Below are 22,396 nucleotides of genomic sequence, written 5' to 3' on the forward strand. Positions count from 1 at the left end.
AAGCTGACAGGCAAGGGACTGCATCCTATGGTACAAAGCTGAGGGAGCAGCAGGCTCAAGGCTCTGCTTCCCTGGCCAGTGTCCAAGGAGCACCCTGCACATCTTCCTGCTTCTGATCCTGATCTGTGTGTTCTGAACCCATTCTGGGGCTCTCAAAGAGAGCTCTGTTCCTTGAACACAGCTGCTCTGGGTGGGGAAGGAGGACAAAGGTTGATCAAAATCCCTAAGAGGAGCCACAAGAAAGTTCCTCTGTACATCTGGATGGACAGGAGAGGAGGGGTTCCCCATTCTGCTTTATTTCAGGGCTTTTACATCTGTAAAATATACTAAAAAAGTTCCTCTGCATTAAAATCAGCACAAAGAGAGACCTCTGAGGCAGCCTTCTGACCTACAGCAAGCTGCCTCAGGTGCTGGTGGTGCAACAGCCTCCATCAGATGCAACACATCAGAGAGGAGTTTGCTTTCCTCCTGCCAGCAGGGCAGCAGCAGGGCAGCAGCAGGGCAGCAGCAGGGCAGCAGCAGGGCAGCAGCAGGGCAGCAGCAGGGCAGCCATCCCCCTGCTGCAGCTCCACAGGCAGCTGGCTCCCAGGCCCCTTCCCAGGCCCAGCCTGGCCCCAGCAGCGGAGCTGCATCACTGCTGTCTGAACTGCCTCACGATCTCCTCGCTGGCTTTCTTCAGCTCCTCAATGTGACTCTCCAGGCACTGGGTGATGCTCTGGGATCTCAGCTCCTCCTCCTCCAGGTACCTGGCAGCTATTGCTCCCAGGGAAGCTCTAGGCAGGGGGCTCTAGAAGCAAAGAGAGATGAGAGTGCAAGGGCCAGGCTTTCCTCTCAGCTAGCAGGAGAGGCCTCCAGCGCAGGGAGCTGACTGCTGCAGCAGTCCAGAGTGGTCCCTGCAGCACAGGGAGGTGGTGCAGCAGCAGCCTGCAGCCACCCCCCACCTCTGTGCTGCAACACTCAGCACCTGACACCCCCTCACAGCCTCTGCTGCAGACCCAAGCTGAAAGCAGGACCCCGGGGGGACACCCAGGCACAGCTCCAGCAGAGAACCAGGAGCTGCTGGAAGGAGCTCCTCCAGCAGTGGTTTCTGCTCCCTGTGGAGCATCTGTTGCATGCTCACAGAATCCCACAGGGAACCACCTGCCAGATGGGAGCTCAACCACAGCCTCAGCTGCCCAGTGGCAGCTTCTGCACAGCTGCTTACCAGGGGCACAGATGCTCTCTGATGCTGTGAGCCGGGCTGCACAGCTGCTTCCTCTGCAGAATCTTTCTTCCCCTCCAGCACATGGAGCACAGAATCCGTTCCCAGCAAGGTGCCCACGGCAAGTGGCTCTCTGCAGTCCCTCCTGCTGCTCTGGGACTGGAGCTCACCCACCTCAGGGCTCACACTTCTCATCCCAGCAGCCTCCCACTCCTGGGCCCCCCCGTGCTGGTGCTGACCATTCTCCTCAGGCTTGTGATGTGCTCTCTCTGCTTGCTGCTCCTGTTCGTGCTGGGGGTCCTGAGTTGTCCTGGAAAGCAGGTTGGAAACCCCCATGAGGGAGAGTGGGAGCCCCAGCCCTGGGGGAGGGTTTGCCTCTCAGCAGCTGAGCTTTAGCTAACTCTCAGAGCTAACAACACACAGGGCACTGGCAGCCCTGCCAAGCCCAACTGCCTCTTGTCCCCACAGGGCTCCAAGTGGGCATCCAAGTCTCCAGGAGACACCAGGAGCTAGAGGGCTGCCTGCTGCAGTACTGCAGAAGAGAGGAGCACAGCAGGCTGGCCCAGAGCTGAGCCCTGCACCACAGACAGCTCATCCTGCTTCTGAAGGCAAGGACAAGAGCAGAGCCCTGCACCTGGGGATGCACAACCCCAGGCACCAGCACAGGCCAGGGATCATCCTGCTGGAAGGCAGCTCCATGGAGAAGGACCTTAAGAGTGTTGCTGGGCTAGCAATGTGCCCTGGTGGCCAAGAGGGCCAAGGGCAGCCTGGGGAGCAGCAAGCAAAGCGTGGCCAGCAGGGCTGGGGAGGGTCTGCTGCCCCTCTGCTCTGCCCTGCTGTGTCCTGCAGCACTCACCTGCACTGCCCATCCCTGGCCTCATCCTGCATCTGCTGAGCAGGGCCCTGGGCTTCATCCTGGCAGGCCTGCTGAGTGAGTTCCAGTTTTGCCCTGGCCTCTGCCAGCTCCTTCTGCAGCTGCTGGTTCTCAGACTTCAGTCGATTCAGCTCGGCAGCAGAGTCTCCACTGGGTGCTCTGAGGGTGACTTCTCTCCCCTAGGGACACAGGAGTTGAAAGTTCTGCCTTGCAAGACCTTGGCACAGGCTGCCCAGGGAGGTGGTGGAGCCCCCACTCCTGCAGGAGTGCAGGAACCCTGTGGCACTTGGGGCCACGAGTTAGTGGCCATGGTGGGGGTGGGCTGCTGGCTGGACTGGAGGAGCTCAGAGCCCTCTCCCCAGCCAGACAATTCTGTGGCTCTAAGCAGGACAAACTCAGATCCAATTAGAAGATTTCACTGAAAGGGTCTCCAAGCCTTTGGTCGAGGGCTGAAGAGAGAAGGAAGCTATGGAGAGAGCTCCAAACCAGAAGGCCTTCAGACCCCTCCTGCAGGCAGCAGCAGAGCCCTTCCTCACCCTGTGCTCCGCTGCTCTCCTCTCTGCTCGCTCCGCTCTCGGCTGCTCGCGGGCTGGCCTGCAGCCGCCGGCCGCGCCGACGCTGACGTCTCGCCGGTGCAGCTCCTCTGTCAGCCTGCAGATTTCCCTCTTCATCCCTTCCAGCTCACTCTTGTGGATCTGTTCTGCTCGAGAGAGCTGCTCCTTCAGCTGCAGGGAGACAGGCACACACCTCCCACCAGCTCTGGAGAGGCGTCCCAGCACAACAGCCCCAGAACCGTGCAGGACCAGGGGAGAGCTGGAGAGCAGCCTCCTCGGTGCCTGCTTGGCCTTCCTGACTGAAAACCCTCCTCAGCCCGAGCCCTCCCCGCTCCAGAAGCTGCCACCTGGGACACAAGTGACATGCTCTGGAGTGCTCAAGAAGCCCTGCCTGCTGCCATCAGCCTCCTGAGCCCCCCACTGCCCTCCGTGACCAGCAGCAGGAGCAGCGCTGGGCAGCACAGCGACCCTCAGAGCAGAGCCCTGCAGCCTGCCCTGTGCTTTCCCCGGCCAGACTTGCCCTCTGTGCACTTGTCCTGAGCCCTCAGAACTGGCACTGGCTTGCAGCAACTCCAGCTCCCCATGGCAGAGCTCCAGCAGCTGGCTGTGCAGAGGGTAAAAATACCTCTTTGTCCTCCCAGCTCCTCTCTGCTCTGCCAGCTGCCGGTGCCGAGCGCCAGTCCCTGCTCGGTGAGAGCGGAGCCGGTGCCCAGGCCCTGGCCACATCCAGCCTGGGCCTTATTTTTAGTATCTCCATTCTCATTGATCTCTTTTCCAGTTTGCTAAGCCCTGGACCGTTCAGCTGCTCCCTGGACTGAAAGCCCAGAGGCCTCCATCCCTGTGCACGCCTCAGCCGGGCTGGCTGGAGCCGGCAGAGCTGCAGCGCCCACCCCGCCCCGCAGGCGCACCGGGGATCCGCTCAGTGACAGCAGCAGCACAGCCTGGCACCACCTCTTCCCCCCTGCCCCACTCCATTAGCCAGGAAGGCTCAGCACCCTGGGCTGCAGGATTTGGCTGAGCATTACAAGCGCTCAGCAGAGGGAAGCAGCCGATGGCTGCCCAGCCATGTAAATGCTGCACATATGGTGATTTATCTCTGTGTCACCTCAGTGCCTCCCAAGTATATAAACCAGAAGCAACCATAATCAATCTCTCTCTTTCCTCCCCAGCAGCCTGCAGCAGGTTCATTTGCTGTGTGGCTGTTTGAATGTGTAACCAGCCAGGCATCCCTGGCAAGAGCTGCTCCCCTCTGCACTCACAACAGAGGAAGAACGATCTGCGCACCGCTGAGCTCTGTCACTCCGCTCCAATAAGGCTTCTGCTGTAAGCAGGCTCCAGTGGCAGCTCTCACACCAGCTGATCCAGACCATCACTCAAAGTCAAGGCTTTTGGAGGGCTGCCTCCCCTGGGTGCACACAGCACCAGGCTGTGCTCCTCCTGGCAGCTGAGCTGCTCCACTTCCTCCAGCCTGGGCTCCACGTGCAGGCTCTGAGCTGCAAGCGGCCTCCTCCCTCACAGGGGGCTCAGGACAGAGGTACTGCAGCCAGCCCCACTGCCTCCCTCTCCCCTGTGCTGCTGGCAGGCTGCACTAGGCTCAAGCTCAGGATCCCAGACCTCCAGCACCAGCTCAAGGATCCCCACTCTGCAGAGAAGAGTGCTGAGTGGTGTGGGCTAGGCCCAAGAGATGCTCAGAGCACACCACACAGCCACAGACAGAGAGCTGCAAACCTCTGCTCTCCACCTTGGCCAGGTCTGGCCTTACCCTTCAGCACATCCCTGCCCCCACAGGGCTGCTGGCCTTTGCTCTGCTGCCTGTGCCCAGAATGCAGGTGGGAAGGGCTAGCCCCAGAGGCTCTTTGCCCCCTCCAGGGACACAGCAAGGTTACCTTTCTAAGCTCTGCCTTCGCCTGGGCACGGTGCTCCTGCAGGGCCTGCAGCTCCTGGGTGCTGCCATCCAGCTCCTCACTCAGCTCTGCACACCTTGCAGTGGAAGACAGCAGGCTGGGGGCAAAGGTACAATACAGATTAGAACACCCCCAGGAGGAGGACCTGGCCAGAGAAGCCTTCATCTTCCAAGCACTCTGCTGTGTCTGTCAGAGCAGAAAGCAGACTCCTAAGCTAGGAGTTCCTCACCAATCCTTTGCTTTTGTTTCCCCAAGTCACTGCCAGGAAGCTCCAGCAGGTGACAGCTGCTCCTGGGCTGCTTCCTGATGTGCTAAGATGGCAAAGTTCCCAGGCACCCACAAACTCTCAGAGGAAGACTTTGTTTCTAGCTCTTAGTCTGCAGGGAGGTTCAGGTCTGGTTTCTCACCAGGTGACCAACAAAGACTCCTGAGGCTCTTAGGAATGAAGGTGCTGAGTCTAAGCAAGCCAAGCACTGCAGAGTGTGCAGTGAGCAGCAGCCAGCCAGCAGCACCCCCCTGTGAAACTGCCAACACAGACACAGGATTCCTTGAGCCCTGTGGCTCCTCAGCCAGGGCTCCTCTGGCTGAATGCAGATCAGCTCCCACAGCACCAACCAAGCTGCCCTGCACAGCCCAGGCAAGCAGGCAGTTGCCTACCTGTTCTCCAGATGCATCAGCTCTGACTGCAGGTGCTGCTCCTTCTCCTGGGCAGCAGCCAGCTGCTCCAGCACCCTCTGCATCCCTGCCTTGGACAGCTGCTCCTGCAGGCGCTCCTCCAAGGCCCTGAGCAGCAACAGCAGCTGTCAGCCTCAGCAGGGAGCCTCTGTGTCACCACCACAGGGGAAACCACCAGCACCTCCCTGGAACTCTCTGGGGAACATCCCCAATCCCACAGGAGGTGACAGCTGTGCCACTGTGAGCAGGCAAAGCTACCAGCTGGATGAGTGAGTGCCCCCCAGTGCAGTTCTGGCTGGCCACCCCCCACCCCTGCCCTGCTGCTGGCTCTCTGGAGCCAGGCAGCCTCCCTGCCCCTAGCAGACACCCAGCTGCAAGCAGCAGTGAGGCTGGCAGGGAGCACACAGCAACAGCTCTGGACATGGGACAGCAGAACCCTGCAGCTCCAGCCCATGGCCAGTGCAGAAGGGGAGGGCCAGGATGACTTTGCCCCACATGCAGCCCCCTTACCAAGCCCCCACCTGCCAGCACCAGATTGAGAGAGCTCTCAGCTACACCAACAGGCAGCTTCTCAACCCTGAGAGGCCTCCTGCCCTGAGAATGAGCAGGGGTGAAACACCCCAGACCTCCAGGAAGGCAGCTGAGCAGAGAGCTGATCCCCTCCACACTGCTCCCCACCAGCTGGCTCCAGCTGCAGGGCAGCTGGGCAGCGCTGGCAGGAGGCAGAGCCCTGGAGGGAAGCACTCTGACAGCAGCCAGCACACAGCCAGCTGTCTGAGCACACTCCCAGCACCCCTGGTGGGAGAGCTGGGGATGCAGAGCTGGACTGAGGAGCACAGGGAGCAGGGAGGCTACCTGATGAGGAGCTCTTTGGTGTGAAGAGTTTCAGTCACCCTGGCCAGCTCCTTCTGCAGCTGCTCCTGGTGCAGCTTGGAGCTCTCAATAAAGTCTTCTTGAGACTGCAGGGTGGCTCTGAGTTCCATCTTCTCCTCCTCCAGCACCTGCAAGGGAGGGGAGGAGAAGTGACAGTTGCCAGATGGACCACATCAGTTTGCTAGAAGGTGAGGAGATGCTGAGCAGAATTTGGAGTGACCCTTGGAAACACTGCAGGACACCAGAGGGGTGCAAAACCAGCTCTGAGGTCCATCAGGAGCTGCCCAAGGCTGCAGGGTGAGAGGGGCAGGAGGCTGAAGAGCCTTAAAGCAGCTCTGAGGTCCATCAGGAGCTGCCCAAAGACTGCAGGGTGAGAGGGGCAGGAGGCTGAAGAGCCTTAAACCAGCTCTGAGGTCCATCAGGAGCTCCCCAAGGCTGCAGGGTGAGAGGGGCAGGAGGCTGAAGAGCCTTAAACCAGCTCTGAGGTCCATCAGGAGCTGCCCAAGGCTGCAGGGTGAGAGGGGGCAGGAGGCTGAAGAGCCTTAAACCAGCTCTGAGGTCCATCAGGAGCTGCCCAAAGACTGCAGGGTGAGAGGGGCAGGAGGCTGAAGAGCCTTAAACCAGCTCTGAGGTCCATCAGGAGCTCCCCAAGGCTGCAGGGTGAGAGGGGCAGGAGGCTGAAGAGCCTTAAACCAGCTCTGAGGTCGACCAGGAGCTGCCCAAGGCTGCAGGGTGAGAGGGGCAGGAGGCTGAAGAGCCTTAAACCAGCTCTGAGGTCCACCAGGAGCTGCCCAAGGCTGCAGGGTGAGAGGGGCAGGAGGCTGAAGAGCCTTAAACCAGCTCTGAGGTCCATCAGGAGCTGCCCAAGGCTGCAGGGTGAGAGGGGCAGGAGGCTGAAGAGCCTTAAACCAGCTCTGAGGTCCATCAGGAGCTGCCAAAGGCTGCAGGGTGAGAGGGGGCAGGAGGCTGAAGAGCCTTAAACCAGCTCTGAGGTCCACCAGGAGCTGCCCAAGGCTGCAGGGTGAGAGGGGGCAGGAGGCTGAAGAGCCTTAAACCAGCTCTGAGGTCCACCAGGAGCTGCCCAAGGCTGCAGGGTGAGAGGGGCAGGAGGCTGAAGAGCCTTAAACCAGCTCTGAGGTCCATCAGGAGCTGCCCAAGGCTGCAGGGTGAGAGGGGGCAGGAGGCTGAAGAGCCTTAAAGCAGCTCTGAGGTCCATCAGGATCTGCCCAAGGCTGCAGGGTGAGAGGGGGCAGGAGGCTGAAGAGCCTTAAACCAGCTCTGAGGTCCATCAGGAGCTGCCCAAAGACTGCAGGTGAGAGGGGCAGGAGGCTGAAGAGCCTTAAACCAGCTCTGAGGTCCATCAGGAGCTGCCCAAGGCTGCAGGGTGAGAGGGGCAGGAGGCTGAAGAGCCTTAAACCAGCTCTGAGGTCCACCAGGAGCTGCCCAAGGCTGCAGGGTGAGAGGGGCAGGAGGCTGAAGAGCCTTAAACCAGCTCTGAGGTCCATCAGGAGCTGCCCAAAGACTGCAGGTGAGAGGGGCAGGAGGCTGAAGAGCCTTAAACCAGCTCTGAGGTCCATCAGGAGCTGCCCAAGGCTGCAGGGTGAGAGGGGCAGGAGGCTGAAGAGCCTTAAACCAGCTCTGAGGTCCACCAGGAGCTGCCCAAGGCTGCAGGGTGAGAGGGGCAGGAGGCTGAAGAGCCTTAAACCAGCTCTGAGGTCCATCAGGAGCTGCCCAAAGACTGCAGGTGAGAGGGGCAGGAGGCTGAAGAGCCTTAAACCAGCTCTGAGGTCCATCAGGAGCTGCCCAAGGCTGCAGGGTGAGAGGGGCAGGAGGCTGAAGAGCCTTAAACCAGCTCTGAGGTCCACCAGGAGCTGCCCAAGGCTGCAGGGTGAGAGGGGCAGGAGGCTGAAGAGCCTTAAACCAGCTCTGAGGTCCATCAGGAGCTGCCCAAGGCTGCAGGGTGAGAGGGGGCAGGAGGCTGAAGAGCCTTAAACCAGCTCTGAGGTCCACCAGGAGCTGCCCAAGGCTGCAGGGTGAGAGGGGCAGGAGGCTGAAGAGCCTTAAACCAGCTCTGAGGTCCACCAGGAGCTGCCCAAGGCTGCAGGGTGAGAGGGGCAGGAGGCTGAAGAGCCTTAAACCAGCTCTGAGGTCCATCAGGAGCTGCCCAAAGACTGCAGGGTGAGAGGGGCAGGAGGCTGAAGAGCCTTAAACCAGCTCTGAGGTCCATCAGGAGCTGCCCAAGGCTGCAGGGTGAGAGGGGCAGGAGGCTGAAGAGCCTTAAACCAGCTCTGAGGTCCATCAGGAGCTGCCCAAGGCTGCAGGGTGAGAGGGGCAGGAGGCTGAAGAGCCTTCCTCATCCTCTCAAGCACTGCTTTGTGTTCCATGTCCTCACAGCTCCTCCACTGACCTCTAACATTTTCTTGGATTGCCTTAATTCCTCTTGAACTCTCTGCTGATCCTCTAGGGCCATCTGATTGCTCTCAGTCAGGTCATCCACTCTGATGTTCAGCCTCTCCACCTCCAGCTGGTTGGCACAGATGGCATCGTTGGCCCTCTCCAGCCTGCCGGTGAGGTGCTGGATGTGTGAGCAGCTGGCCAGCTCCACCGACTCCAGAGCCTGCTTCCCACTGGCCACCTGGGTCTAGGAGCAAGGTTTGCATTTAGGCTACAGGGCAGGGGGCAGCTGGAGCACAACACCCCTCAGCAGCCCTGTGCAGGGCCTGCAGGCAGCCATGGCACCTGCCAGAGGAGCAGGGAGGGACCTGTGCCAGGGTGACAGGGTGGGCACAGCCCCCAAGGCAAAGAGAACAAAAGATGAGAGGGCTGCCAAAGGGCTCCCAGCAGAAACTGGGAAGAGAGGAGCTCAGAGCACTCCAGCTGCCCAGGTGAGACCTAGGAACAAAGCTGCCTCCTGTGTTCTGCTCTGAGGCCAGGCCAGGAGAAGCAGCAGTGTGCAAGGTTTGCAAACCACAGACACAGGCTGGAGGGGCTGGAAGGGACCCCCAGAGGTCACCCAGCCCAAGCCCCTGCCAGAGCAGGGCACCCAGGGCAGGGCACCCAGAACACATCCAGGGGGTTGGAAAGGCTCCAGAGCAGACTCCACAGCCTCCCTGGGCAGCCTGCTCCAGGCTCCAGCAGCCTCACCCCAAGGAAGTTTCTCCTCATGCTGAGGTGGCACCTCCTGGGCTCCAGCTTGTCCCTGCTGGTCCTTGTCCTGTCCCTGGGCACCACCAGCCAGAGCCTGGCCCCTGCCTCCTGACCCCCAGCCCTCAGCTATTGAGAGGCATTGATCAGCTCCCTCTCAGCCCTCTCCTCTCCACACTAACCAGCCCCAGCTCCTGTTTCAGTGCTGCACAGTAAGGAGAGCTCCTGTGTGTCCCTGCCTGGCAGCCTGCACTCCAAGGACACATCTGCTGTCAGACAATGGAGCTGTCAGTGACACAGGGACAGCAGCCAGACCTTCTGCTCACTGCCTCTCTGCAGTTGGAGATGTACCAGTGCCAGCCTCTCACAGAGCCCTGTCAGAGCCACCTTCAAGGCTGTCATCACAAACTGCCTCCTTGCAGGAGCTTCCACTCAAGAGCAACTCAGGAGCCCATTAAGTGTGAAGCCCTCAGCAAGAGCTTCTTATCAGTGTCTGCTGTGATTGTGTCACTGTGACTGCACAGCTGTGCTCCAGGTCACCTCCTCCTGCTCTGCTGCAGCTCCACCACCGACCTGAGACCCCTCAGGGAGGGCTCAGACACATCAACCCCACCTCTGCCTGCCATTAACAGCCTTTCAGTAATAGAAACAAGAGGAAGGAGAGAGGCTGACAGCTGCTGCGACTGCAGCACCCTGCGGCAGTATCCATGGCAGAGGAGGCTGCTTCCCACCCCATCCCCTCAGCTGCACCTACCAGGAGCAGGTTCAGCTGCTGGCAGCTCTGCACAGGGCTCAGTGTCACCTGCTGTGCTCTGTGCCTCCCCCTGCTACCCTCTGTGCTCGTTGGAGGGGTGTCAGGAGAGCTGCAGCAGGTTTGCCCAAGCCCTGCCGACGGACCCCGGAGCCCTCTGCCGCGCTGCACTCCCCCAGGAAAGCCTCACTGCAGCGGGGCAGGAGGAGCTCTCACTGGCCTCTGCCCCCTCCCTCCTGCTGCCACAGACAAAGCACAGCTGTCAGCCCAGGTTAATCCTACCTGAATGAGCTCAGACTGCTCGGCCAGGGCCTTCCTCTGCGCCTCCAGGGACGCCAGCTGCTGCTGGTAGAGCCGGCGCTGCTGCTCCCAGCCCAGGGCCCTCTGGCGGAACTCCTGCAGGGGCAGCAGGGAGGGCTGGCAGCACTGCGGCCTTGCAGCTGACCAGGAGGCCTCCTCCCAGCCCACAGCCACCTTTGCTTTGTCTCTGCAGCAGCTCCTCCCCAGCAGGGGAGGCACCAGCCAGCCACTTGCTGCAGCGGTGCAGAGCCCTGGCCCCCTGCGCCCGCCTCAGCTGCTCCCTGCCCGGCAAGCTCAGGCTCAGCTGCGGCTGCTGGCTGGTGCTGAGCTGCCAGAGCTGCAGCAGCTCACTCTGCCTCCAGCTGCCACAACAGGCTGCTCCTCTGACAGGAATGACCCACAGCATCACAGCCTGGCAGGGGCTGGAAGGGACCCCCAGGGATCACCCAGCCCAGGCCCCTGCCAGAGCCCCTGGGCTCTGCCCAGCAGCTCTCTGCCTCTCCTGAGCTGTGGAGCCCAGCACTGGGCACAGCACTGCAGCTGTGGGCTCAGCAGCATTTCAGCAGCACTCTGCTGCAGACACCTCAGGCAGATGTTTGGTAGCACAGCTTCAGGGCACAGTAAGACAAGAGTGGCTGCAGCTGAGCTCCACACAGCAGAGAGGCTGAAAGATGAGCCAGGGTTGAGAAGAATCCTGGGCTGGCTCAGGTTGGAAGGGACCTCAGAGACCTTCTACTCCAACCTCCTGCCATGGGCAGGGACACCTCCCAGCCTGGCCTTGAACACCCCCAGGAGGAGGCAGCCACAGCCTCCCTGGGCAGCCTGTGCCAGAGCCTCACCAGCCTCACACTGAAGAACTTCCTCAGCTCCAGCCTGCCCCTGCTCTGCCTCAGCTCCCAACCATTCCTCCCTGGCCTGGCTCCAGAGGCTCCAGCACAGGGAACTGCCTTCACTGCTCAAGCCCTTGAGCAGAGCTCCAGCTGGAGAGTAGATGGAGAGCTCTGTAAGCAGGACTCACAGCCCAGCCCCTCCTGGCTGCCTGCAGTCCCAGTGCAGCCCCAAGAGCCTCCACACCCAGCAGCTGTGCCTGGCACTTGGCATTCCCCTGCCTACCTCCAGCTTCCTGCTCAGGTGCCTCACTTCCAGCTGCTCCTCCCCTTGGCTCTTGCTGCCTTCTCCTCTAGCTTCTCTCAGGTGCTTCTTCTGCAGCTTCTCATAGCTCCTCCTCAGCCTGGACAACTGCAGGGAACAGAGAGAGACAACTGTGCTCAGGGCCCTGATGAAACTGGCAGGCAAAAAATGGCTTCAGCCAGACCACTGCCCTCACCAAGGCCACAGAGCTTGCAGGTGAAGCCTCCTGTGCCAAGGAGCCTGCTGTGTGCCAGCAGGGCTGCAGAACAGGCCAACAAGTGACAGCAGCAAGGTGCCACCAGCAGCTCCACTCAGACCTCTGCCCCACCACTGCTAGAAGCAGGACAGCTGCAGGCTCAGAGGTGGCTGCTGATGGGCAGGAGCAGGGCAGCCCTCTCTCTACAGGCAGCTCACACTGCTGGCCATCTGCTGACACCAAAGTGGGAGCAGGGCCTGGCACCCCCTCAGGCTGTGCTGCCACCCAGTGTGACCTGGCCAGGCTGCAGAGCTGGGCAAAGGGGAACCTCATGAAGTCCAGCAAGGAGGGGGCAGAGTCCTGCCCCTGGGGAGGAGCAGCTCCAGGCAGCCCTGCAGGGGAGAGCAGCTCAGCAGAGAAGGGCCTGGGAGTGCTGCCTGGTAACAGCTTATCCATGGGACAGCAAAGTGGCCTGGGGGGCAAGCAGGCCAAGGGCAGCCTGGGGGGCACTGAGCAGAGTGTGGCCAGCAGGGCTGGGGAGGGTCTCCTGCCCCTCTGCTCAGCCCTGGTTAGACCACAGCTGCAGTGCTGTGCCCAGAGCTGGGCTCCCCAGGCCAAGAGGCACAGGGAGCTGCTGGAGAGTCCAGGGGAGGCTGGGAGGGAGCCTAAGGGACTGGAGCTGAGAGCCCTGGGGCTGCTTGGTGTGCAGAGGACAAGGCTGAGAGGGGACCTGATCAATGTCTCTATCTGAGGGCTGGGGGCCAGGAGCCAGGCTCTGCTCAGTGATCTTCAGGGCCAGGACAAGGCACAATGGAGATGAACTCAATCACAGGAGGCTCCACCTGAATGTGAGCAGAAAACTTCCTCCCTGTGAGGCTGCTGAGCCCTGGAGCAGGCTGCCCAGAGAGGCTGTGCAGCCTCCTGCCCTGGAGCCTTTCCAGCCCCCCCTGGACGTGTTCTGGGTGCCCTGCCCTGGCAGGGGGCTGGAGGGGATGGTCCCTGGGGGTCCCTTCCAGCCCTGCCCTGCTGTGATCTCCTCACACAGAGGGGCACTCAGGCCTCACACAGGGTGAGGAACCACTTCCCAGGGGATTAAAAACCACTTGGGTGGGAACTGGAACTGTTGCACTCAGTGGGAGAAGGAAGATTTGAGAGTTGCCATCAGAGGGAACACCAAGATGACTTCAGCTGTCAGATCCTGCTCAGCTACACCCTGGACCCCACAGCCAGGATGAATGCCAACACAAGCTCTCTCTCCCACCCCCACTGCTAGGATGCTGAAGCTGTACCACAACCAAGAATGAGCAAAGACCTCTCCTGGCCAACCTGAGCCTCCCCTGGTGCAAGCTGAGGCCATTTCCTCTCATCTCATCATCTGGTCCTTGGGAGCAGAGCCCAACCCTCCCCTGGCTGCAGCCTCCTCCCAGGGAGCTGCAGAGAGCACTGAGGTCTCCCTCAGCCTCCTCTGCTCCAGGCTGAACACCCCCAGGGCCCTCAGCTGCTCCTCCCCAGCCCTGCTCTCCAGACCCCTCCCCAGCCCTGCTGCCCTCCTCTGGGCCTGCTCCAGCTCCTCAGTGTCCTCCTTGTGCTGAGGGGCCCAAAACTCACCACACAAACCCTTCACCCATCAGATCCTCTATCAGTTGGGAACTATTGGCTCTTTTTGCACTGACCTCCTCCTGGAGCCTCCCCAGCTGCTGCTGGTACTCCCTGGCCATGTCCTGCTTCCCTCTCTCCACGTCCTGGAGCTGCTGGTGCAAGCTGGCAGCCTGCAGGAGAGTCAAAGAGCAAAGCAAAGAGAAGAGCTTGCTCCTGGTGTCCACCCTGACTGTGCCCTGCCCACTGCCCCACCACTGCCCCTGCTCCTGCCCCCACAGCCCCTTCTGCACAGCCCCTGCCCAGCTGCCTGCAGCTGCCCTGCAGAGCCTGAAATGCAGCTCTGAGACCCCCTGGAGCCTTCTCCTCTGCAGGCTGCACAGCCCCAGCTCCCCCAGCCTGTGCTCAGGGCAGAGCTGCTCCAGCCCTGGCAGCATCTCTGTGGCCTGCCCAGGACCTGCTCCATCAGCTCCATGTCCTTCCTGTGGCTCTGGAGCTGGGGACAGTGCCCCAGGTGAGGTCTGCCCAGAGCAGAGGGGCAGCAAAGGCTCCTTTCAAACCTCTTTCTGATAGGCAAGCAGGAGAGCAGCTCCCATCTGACCTGCCCAGCCCCTGCCCTGCCCAGCCCCTGCCCTGCCCAGCCCCTGCCCTGCCCAGCCCTGCCCTGCCCAGCCCCTCTCCCAGCCCAGCCCCTCTCCCAGCCCAGCCCCTGCCCTGCCCAGCCCCTGCCCAGCTGCTGCCCTGCCCAGCCCCAGCCCAGCCCCTGCCCTACCCAGCCCCAGCCCAGCCCCTACCCTGCCCAGCCCCAGACCTGTCCAGCCCCTCTCCCAGCCCAGCCCCTGCCCTGCCCAGCCCCTGCCCTGCCCAGCCCCTCTCCCAGCCCAGCTCCAGCCCTGCCCAGCCCCTGCCCTGCCCAGCCCCTGCCCTGCCCCTGCCCTGCCCAACTCCTGCCCTGCCCAGCCCCTGCCCCGCCCAGCTCCTCCCCTGCCCAGCTCCTCCCCTGCCCAGCTCCTGTCCTGCCCAGCTCCTGTCCCAGCCCAACTCCTGCCCTGTCCAGCCCCTGCCCTGCCCTGCCCAGCTCCTGTCCCATCCCAGCCCCTTCCCTGCCCAGCTCCTGCCCTGCTCCTGCCCTGCCCAGCCTCTGCCCCAGCCCCTGCCCTGCCCAGCCCCTGCCCTGCCCCTGCCCAGCCCCTTCCCTGCCCAGCTCCTGCCCTGCTCCTGCCCTGCCCAGCCTCTGCCCCAGCCCCTGCCCTGCCCAGCCCCTGCCCCGCCCCTGCCCAGCCCCTTCCCTGCCCAGTTCCTATCCCAGCCCCTGCCCCTGCCCTGCCCAGCCCCTGCCCCGCCCCTGCCCAGCCCCTACCCTGCCCAGCTCCTGCCCTGCCCAGCCCCTGCCCTGCCCAGCTCCTGCCCTGCCCAGCCCCTGCCCATCTCCTGCCCCACCCCTGCCCCCCCAGCCCCTGCCCTGCCCAGCCCCTGCCCCGCCCCTTCCCTGCCCAGCTCCTATCCCAGCCCCTGCCCTGCCCAGCCCCTACCCTGCCCAGCTCCTGCCCTGCCCAGCCCCTGCCCATCTCCTGCCCCACCCCTGCCCCCCCCAGCCCCTGCCCTGCCCAGCCCCTGCCCTGCCCAGCACTCGCCCTGCCCCTGCCTTGCCCAACACCTGCCCTGCCCCTGCCCTGCCCAGATCCTGTCCCAGCCCCTGCCCTGCCCAGCTCCTCCCCTGCCCAGCCCCTCCCCAACTCCAGCCCTGCCCAGCTCCTGTCCCTGCCCAGCTCCTGCCCTGCCCAGCTCCTGCCCTGCCCAGCTCCTGTCCCTACCCAGCTCCTGCCCTGTCCACCTCCTGCCCTGCCCAGCTCCTGCCCTGCCCAGCCCCTGCCCAGCTCCTGCCCTGCCAAGCTCCTGTCCCACCCCATCCCCAGCCCAGCTCCAGCCCTGCCCTGCCCAGCTCCTGTCCCAGCCCAGCCCCTGCCCTGCCCAGCTCCTGCCCCGCCCTGCCACTGCCCAGCCCACCTCCAGCCCTGCCCAGCCCAGCCCCTGCCCTGCCCAGCTCCTGCCCTGCCCTGCCACTGCCCAGCCCACCTCCAGCCCTGCCCAGCCCCTGCCCTGCCCATCTCCAGCCCTGCCCTGCCCATCTCCAGCCCTGCCCAGCCCAGCCCCTGCCCTGCCCAGCTCCTGCCCTGCCCTGCCACTGCCCAGCCCACCTCCAGCCCTGCCCAGCCCCTGCCCTGCCCATCTCCAGCCCTGCCCAGCCCAGCTCCTGCCCTGCCCAGCTCCTGCCCTGCCCAGCCCCTGCCCTGCCCAGCCCCTGCCCAGGTCCTGTCCCAGCCCAGCCCCTGCCCTGCCCAGCCCCTGTCCTGCCCAGCTCCTGCTCTGCCCAGCTCCAGCCCCTGCCCAGCCCCTGCCCAGCCCCTGCCCTGCCCAGCTCCTGCCCTGCCCAACTCCTGTTCCAGCCCAGCCCCTGCCCTGCCCTGCCCAGCCCCTGCCCTGCCCAACTCCTGTTCCAGCCCAGCCCCTGCCCTGCCCAGCTCCTGCCCTGCCCCTGCCCCAGCCCAGCTCCTGCCCTGCTGAGCTCCTGTCCCTGCCCAGCCCCTGCCCTGCCCTGCCCAGCCCCTGCTGACATTAATCCCTTCTGCTTTAGCATTTAAGCAGTAGAACCCCAGCCCCCTGGGCTGGATGTGATCCCAGCCCTGCCCTGGATGCAGGCAATGCAGACTGCCCCCCCCCGGGCAGTGCTGGTGCTGCACTGCAAGCTGCACAGCACAGAGGCTGGCGGCAGGCAGGGCAGAGCCTGGGCCTCAGGTACCTCCTTCTGTGCCGCCTGCAGGGCAGCCCTGGCAGAGGCCAGCTCCTGCTCCCGGGCACTGAGGCAAGCTTCCAGAGCCTGGGCCTGGCCTTCCCACTCAGCCTTCTTGTGAGCCACCATGAGGTCGATTTGCTTCATCAGCTCCTGCAGCTCAGCCTCACAGGACGTCAGGAAGCCCCCGCTGCGAGGGAGAGAGCCGCAGGTTACCCAGCACCCCACAGCCAGCACAGCACCCCTGGCCTGCACCCAGGGACCAGCTCTGCACATGGCACGGGAGGGGGGGCTGGGAGGGGAGGTTTAGACTCCAGGTGAGGAGAAAGATTCTTCCCAGAGAGAGCTGTTAGCCACTGGGATGTGCTGCCCAGGGAGAATACATAGAATAGAATCCATAGAATCCCTAGAATACACCAGGTTGGAAGAGACCTTCAAGATCATCACATCCAACCCATCACCAATCCAACACCGCCCAAACAACTAACCCACGGCACCAAGCACCCCATCAAGTCTTCTCCTGAACACCTCCAGTGATGGCGACTCCACCACCTCCCCAGGCAGCCCATTCCAATGTGCAATCACTCTCTCTGTATAGAACTTCTTCCTAACATCCAGCCTGAACCTCCCCTGGCGCAGCCTGAGACTGTGACCTCTTGTTCTGGTACTGGCCGCCTGGGAGAAGAGACCAACATCCATCTGTCTACAACCTCCCTTCAGGTAGTTGTAGAGAGCAATAAGGTCACCCCTGAGTCTCCTCTTCTCCAGGCTAAGCAACCCCAGCTCCCTCAGTCTCTCCTCCTAGGGCTTGTGCTCCAAGCCCCTCACCAACTTTGTTGCCCTTCTCTGGACTCGTTCCAGCAAGTCAACCTCCTTCCTAAACTGAGGGGCCCAGAACTGGACACAGGACTCGAGGTGTGGCCTAACCAGTGCAGTGTACAGGGGCACAATGACCTCCCTGCTCCTGCTGGCCACACTGTTCCTGATGCAGGCCAGGATGCCATTGGCCCTCTTGGCTGCCTGGGCACACTGCAGGCTCATGTTCAGCCTACCATCAACCAGCACCCCCAGGTCCCTCTCTGCCTGGCTGCTCTCAGCCACTCTGACCCCAGCCTGTAGCTCTGCATGGGGTTGCTGTGGCCAATGTGCAGCACCTGGCACTTGGATGTGTTCAATCTCCTGCCCTTGGACTCTGCCCATCTGCCCAGCCTGTCGAGGTCCCTCTGCAGAGCCTCTCTACCCTCCAGCAGATCAACTCCTGCCCCCAGCTTGGTGTCGTCAGCAAATTTACTGCTGATGGACTCAATGTCCTCATCCAGATCATCAATAAAGATGTTAAAGAGCATGGGGCCCAGCACTGATCCCTGGGGCACACCACTGGTGCCTGGCTGCCAGCTGGCTGTGGCACCATTCACCACCACTCTCTGGGCTCAGCCCTCCAGCCAGTTCCTAACCCATCTCAGTGTGCTCCCATCCAAGCCAGGGGCTGACAGCTTGGCCAGGAGTTTGCTGTGGGGGACGGTGTCAAAGGCCTTGCTGAGGTCCAGGCAGACTACATCCACAGCCTGCCCCACATCCACCAGGCAGTCACCTGATCATAGAAGGAGATCAGGTTGGTCAGGCAGGACCTGCCCTTCCTGAACCCATGCTGGCTGGGCCTGATCCCTTGGCCATCCTCTAAGTGTTGTGTGATTGCACTCAGGATGACCTGTTCCATAATCTTGCCTGGCACTGAGGTGGTGGAGTCCCCAGCCCTGGAGGTGTTCAAGGGGAGGTTGGACGTGGCACTTGGTGCCATGGTCTGGTCGTGAGCTCTGTTGGGACAGGTTGGACTTGATGATCCTTGGGGTCTCTTCCAACCTTGGTTATACTGTGAGACTGTGGAAGGGACCAGCTCCAGCCCCCTGCCACGGCCAGGGACCCCTCCCACCAGCCCAGGCTGCTCAGGGCCTCATCCAGCCTGGCCCTCAACACCCCCAGGATCCTGAACTCTCTTCACATGAGTTTGCAGAGCAATGCACTGAACATTTCTGCCCTCATCCCATCCTCTAGGGCAGTCTCACAGGTCAGATGTTCCTATCACAGAGCCCCATCCTGCCAGGCTGGAAGTGCCCCCAGGGCTCCCCTGGCCCAACCTGCCCAGCTGATGGTGCAGCTGGAAGGAGCTGGCCCAGCCCCCTGGCAGGCTGGGGCTGAGCACTGCCCAAGGGAGGGGACTGCACTGCTGCCCCTGGGAGGTGACTCCAGGGTCTGACTGTGCCCATGGGGAGCATTGCCCTCTGCAGCCCACTGGCAGTCTTGGCCTCTCCTGGCACTCCTTGGCCATCCTCCATCCTCCTGGCAGCCTCCCTCTGTGCCCTGGGCCACGGCAATGAGGTCTCCCCTCAGCCCTCTCCTCTCCAGCTGCACACCCCCAGCCCTGGCAGAGATGCACAGAGATGCAAAGCCCTCGAGAGGAGGCATGGCCTAGAGGCTGCACAGGAGGGAGCTGCCCTCTGGCCAGGGGACCACTGGAACCCTCCTGAGCCATCCTCACAGGACCACAGCTCAGTACCTGGAGCCTGATCCACACTTTGTATCTGCCTTCACTGCTCTCCAGGCAGAGCCACTGGAGACCCAGTGTCAGTCACCAGAGAGCTCACAGCCAAGCTAGGAGCTGCTGGGACAGGAATCTGATCCCCACTGCAGCCCAAGCCCTGAGCAGGGGTTGGTGACAAGGTGACCCTGCTGCAGGGAGCTGGGGGAAGCTCCTGCTGCTGCTGCAGGGATGGAGCCAGTGCAGCAGACTGCTCTAACTCTTCACAAGCTGCTAAGCCAGGGGCAGTATTAAGGCTTGCAAGACACAGCCCTGGAGGACAGTGAACTCCAGCATGACCTTCACCCCTGCCCTCTGCCTGCCAAACACAAGCACAGAAGGGGCAATCAGGACTTCAAGGACTGGGTTTCTCTGCACACTTCACAGCTTGGCAGTTTCCTCCACAGGGACAGAGACACTTCCAAAAGCAGCCAAAAATCAGCTAGATGTGAAGTTCCTCCCACCCTGCAAGTCGACCCAAAATTAGCAGCTATTATGCAGAGCAAGAACACCTCCCTCACAGCATCTGCTACTGCTGTCTGAGGCTGACTGCTGCAAGCAGCTCTGCAGAAGGGAGAGGATCAGGAACTCCGAGCTACAGCTCAGGAGTGACTGTGGAAGCAGCAGCAGTGACCTCTGCTCCTGCACACACCAAACCTTCTCTCCAATCTTTGCTCTGCAGCCTCTCAGGGAGCCAAAGGTCCAGAGACTTCCACCTGAGACAGAGCACCAAGGATCCTCCAGTGAAGAATGGAACTCTGCAGTTTCAAAACAGAATCAGACTGGGCTGGAAGGGACCTCAAAGGTCACCCAGCCCAGCCCCTGCCCCCAGCAGGGACATCCTGCACTGCAGCAGGCTGCCCAGAGCCCTGTGCAGCCTCACCTTGAGCAGCTCCAGGGCTGGGGCCTCACCTGGCACCTCCCTGGGCAGCCTGCTGCAGGGTTCCAGCAGCCTCCTGGGGCAGAGCTTGTTCCTCACATCCAGTCTCAATCTGCTCTGCTCTCATCTCAAACCACTGCCCCTGGTGCTGTCCCTGCAGCCCTTTGGGAGCAGTCCCTCTGCAGCCTGCTTGGAGCCCTTCAGCTGCTGGAAGCTGCTCTGAGCTCTCCCTGGAGCCTTCTGCAGGCTGCACAGCCCCAGCTCTCCCAGCCTGGCTCCACAGGGGAGGTTCTGCAGCCCCTGATCATCCTGGTGGCACAATCAGATGTTGCCAATGAAAGCAGAACTCAGCCATGCCTCAGGAACCTTGCAATGCTGTTACCCAGAAAACAGTTACTCACATCTCTTAATCAACACCCCTCCTGGAGCCAGGGAGCAAGAAAGGTTAACAGCACCAGCAGCACAGATCCACAGAATGGTTTGGGTTGGAAGGCACCTCAAAGCTCAGCCAGCTCCAGCCCCCTGCCCTGGGCAGGGACCCCTCCCACCAGCACAGGCTGCTCAGGGCCTCATCCAGCCTGGCCCTCAACACCTCCAGGCAGGAGGCAGCCACAGCCTCCCTGGGCAGCCTGTGCCAGGCTCTCCCCAGCCTCACTCTCAAGCATTTCTTCCTCATCTCCAGGCTCAATCTGCCCTCCCCAAGCTTCAATCAAGCAAATTCCACATCCCTTACTTAAGCCAGGGAAGCTGCCTGACGTCAGAGGGCTCCATTCTGAGTGAGGTGGAAGGTTTACACTCCCAGGAGCTACAGGACTGCTGTGCACTGCTGCATACATACCTCCCCTGCACATTTCTCTGCATCCCTTCCAGCAAAGCCTCCATCACCAAGCCCTGGTGGCTTCAGCAGCCAGGGAAGCACAGGGCAGCAGTGCTCACCCAGGGGCACACAAAGGCTGCAGAACAAAGAGAAATCCACAGAGCAAAATTAAGACAAGCTGCAATCAGCACAGGATCAGAGGTGAGCAAAGCAATGCCCCCCCTGACGAACCCCCGAGCCCCAGCTCTGCCCAATAAAGGGAAACATTCCTCTGCCCCTGGTGCCACAAGTGGCAGAGGTCTGCAGCAGCAGTGACAGACACCCTTTAGGTCCCCAGCCTCTGAACCACAGAACGTTAGGGGCTGGAAGGGACCTCCAGGGATCACCCAGCCCAGCCAGCTGCCAGAGCAGGGCACCCAGGGCAGGGCACCCACAACACAACCAGGGGAGGATGGAAAGGCTCCAGAGCAGACTCCACAACCTCTCTGGAGCCTGCTCCAGGCTCTGCCACCCTCACAGACACAAAGCTTTCCCTCCTGTTCCCCTGGCACCTCCTCTGCTCCAGCTTGCCCCCAGTGCCCCTGGTGCTGCCCCTGGGCATCCCTGAGCAGAGCCTGGCTCCAGCCCCGAGGTGTGGAACTGCCACTGCCGGAGGTGCCGGCCGCGGGCGGCCGGGCAGGGCTCCGCCGGGACCCCCGAGCCAGCTGCTGCTTCCCCGCGGCCACGGGCGACCCGGGCCGGCGGCCCCTCGGCAGCGCTCACCCCCTGCACCCCGCAGCCCCAGCCTGCTGCTTCAGGCCCTCCCCAGCGGGAGCCTCCCCCCGGCGCCACCGCCGGCTCCGGTCACACACATCCCGCCCCGGGCCACGGCAGCGGGCAACGGCAGCAGGCGGCGGCGAGGGGAGCGCAGCGGAGCGGAGCTGGCCCGGGCTGGGCTTATCCTGCCTCTGCTCTGCTCCCCGCTGCCCGTGCCCCCCTGCCCGTGCCCCGCTGCCCGTGTCCCCCTGCCCGTGCCCCGCTGCCCGTTCCTCCCTGCCCGTGCCCCGCTGCCCGTTCCTCCCTGCCCGTGCCCCCCTGCCCGTGCCCCGCTGCCCGTTCCTCCCTGCCCGTGCCCCGCTGCCCGTGCCCCCCTGCCCGTGCCCCCCCTGCCCGTGCCCCCCTGCCCGTGCCCCGCTGCCCGTGTCCCCCTGCCCGTTCCTCCCTGCCCGTGCCCCGCTGCCCGTTCCTCCCTGCCCGTGCCCCGCTGCCCGTGCCCCGCTGCCCGTTCCTCCCTGCCCGTGGCCCCCTGCCCGTGCCCCCCTGCCCGTGGCCCCCTGCCCGTACCCCACTGCCCGTTCCTCCCTGCCCGTTCCTCCCTGCCCGTACCCCACTGCCCGTGCCCCCCTGCCCGTACCCCACTGCCCGTGCCCCCCTGCCCACAGCGGCGCAGCGGAAGTTCCGTCCCGGGCGGGCGCTGCTCCTGCGCTGCGCCTGCGCTGCGCCGCCGGCTGCGCTGCGCCTGCCGGAGCGGGGCCGGGTAGGGCCGCGGCGCCCGGGGGAGGGCAGCCGGGGGGGGGTGGAGGGTGCAGGGGGTGCCTCGGCCCCGGAGCGAGGAGCGGCCGCAGGGCCCCGGCGTGCCCGCACCGCCCTCGGGGTTGGATAGCTACCGGGAGCCGGCTGCGGGCTGCGGGCTGCGGGCTGCGGGCCGACACTGGCAGGAGGGCACCGACGGAACGGGCACGGAGCGGCGGCGTTGGAAAGGTCCTCTGGAGATCAGCCGGGCCAGCCCCGGCCAGCCCAGCGCCACCCGGATCGGCCCAGGGAGCAGCCAGGGATCGGCCCAGGGATCAGCCAGGGATCGGCCCAGGGATCGGCCCAGGAAGCAGCCAGGGATCGGCCCAGGGAGCAGCCAGGGATCGGCCCAGGGAACAGCCAGGGATCGGCCCAGGAAGCAGCCAGGGATCGCCCAGGGATCAGCCAGGGATCGGCCCAGGGATCGGCCCAGGAAGCAGCCAGGGATCGCCCAGGGAGCAGCCAGGGATCGGCCCAGGGATCGGCCCAGGAAGCAGCCAGGGATCGCCCAGGGAGCAGCCAGGGATCGGCCCAGGGAGCAGCCAGGGATCGGCCCAGGAAGCAGCCAGGGATCGCCCAGGGA

The 22,396-nt window shown here is 63.1% G+C and overlaps 1 protein-coding gene across 1 annotated transcript; it reads right to left on the bottom strand.

The window, feature by feature from the left end:
• Positions 1-631: 631 nt before the first annotated feature.
• CEP63 (centrosomal protein 63) lies at positions 632-16,179 on the bottom strand. Its single transcript, XM_054166852.1, has 13 exons — positions 16,000-16,179; positions 13,277-13,372; positions 11,390-11,515; positions 10,259-10,372; positions 10,028-10,030; positions 8,489-8,722; positions 6,064-6,209; positions 5,191-5,316; positions 4,516-4,630; positions 2,612-2,800; positions 2,058-2,254; positions 1,205-1,511; positions 632-787 (listed from the first exon to the last, which is right to left on the bottom strand). Exons 1-13 carry the CDS (start codon positions 16,135-16,137, stop codon positions 632-634), a joined length of 1,947 nt encoding a protein of 648 aa, XP_054022827.1. The 5' UTR covers positions 16,138-16,179.
• Between the last annotated feature and the right edge of the window lie 6,217 nt (positions 16,180-22,396).

Source organism: Dryobates pubescens, chromosome 13 (genome assembly GCF_014839835.1).
Source record: "Dryobates pubescens isolate bDryPub1 chromosome 13, bDryPub1.pri, whole genome shotgun sequence".
Taxonomy (NCBI): domain Eukaryota; kingdom Metazoa; phylum Chordata; class Aves; order Piciformes; family Picidae; genus Dryobates; species Dryobates pubescens.

Bases quoted from the DNA above. Each gene is read 5' to 3' on its own strand.
- CEP63 (XM_054166852.1), bottom strand. From the start codon at position 16,137: ATGAAGCAAATCGACCTCATGGTGGCTCACAAGAAGGCTGAGTGGGAA. The intron at 11,516-13,276 runs GTCAGTGCAAAA...TGTTCCCTGCAG, and splicing joins TGGGGAGGCTCCAGGAGGAG to TTGTCCAGGCTGAGGAGGAG. The intron at 6,210-8,488 runs GTCAGTGGAGGA...CCTCCCTTGCAG, and splicing joins AATCCAAGAAAATGTTAGAG to GTGCTGGAGGAGGAGAAGAT.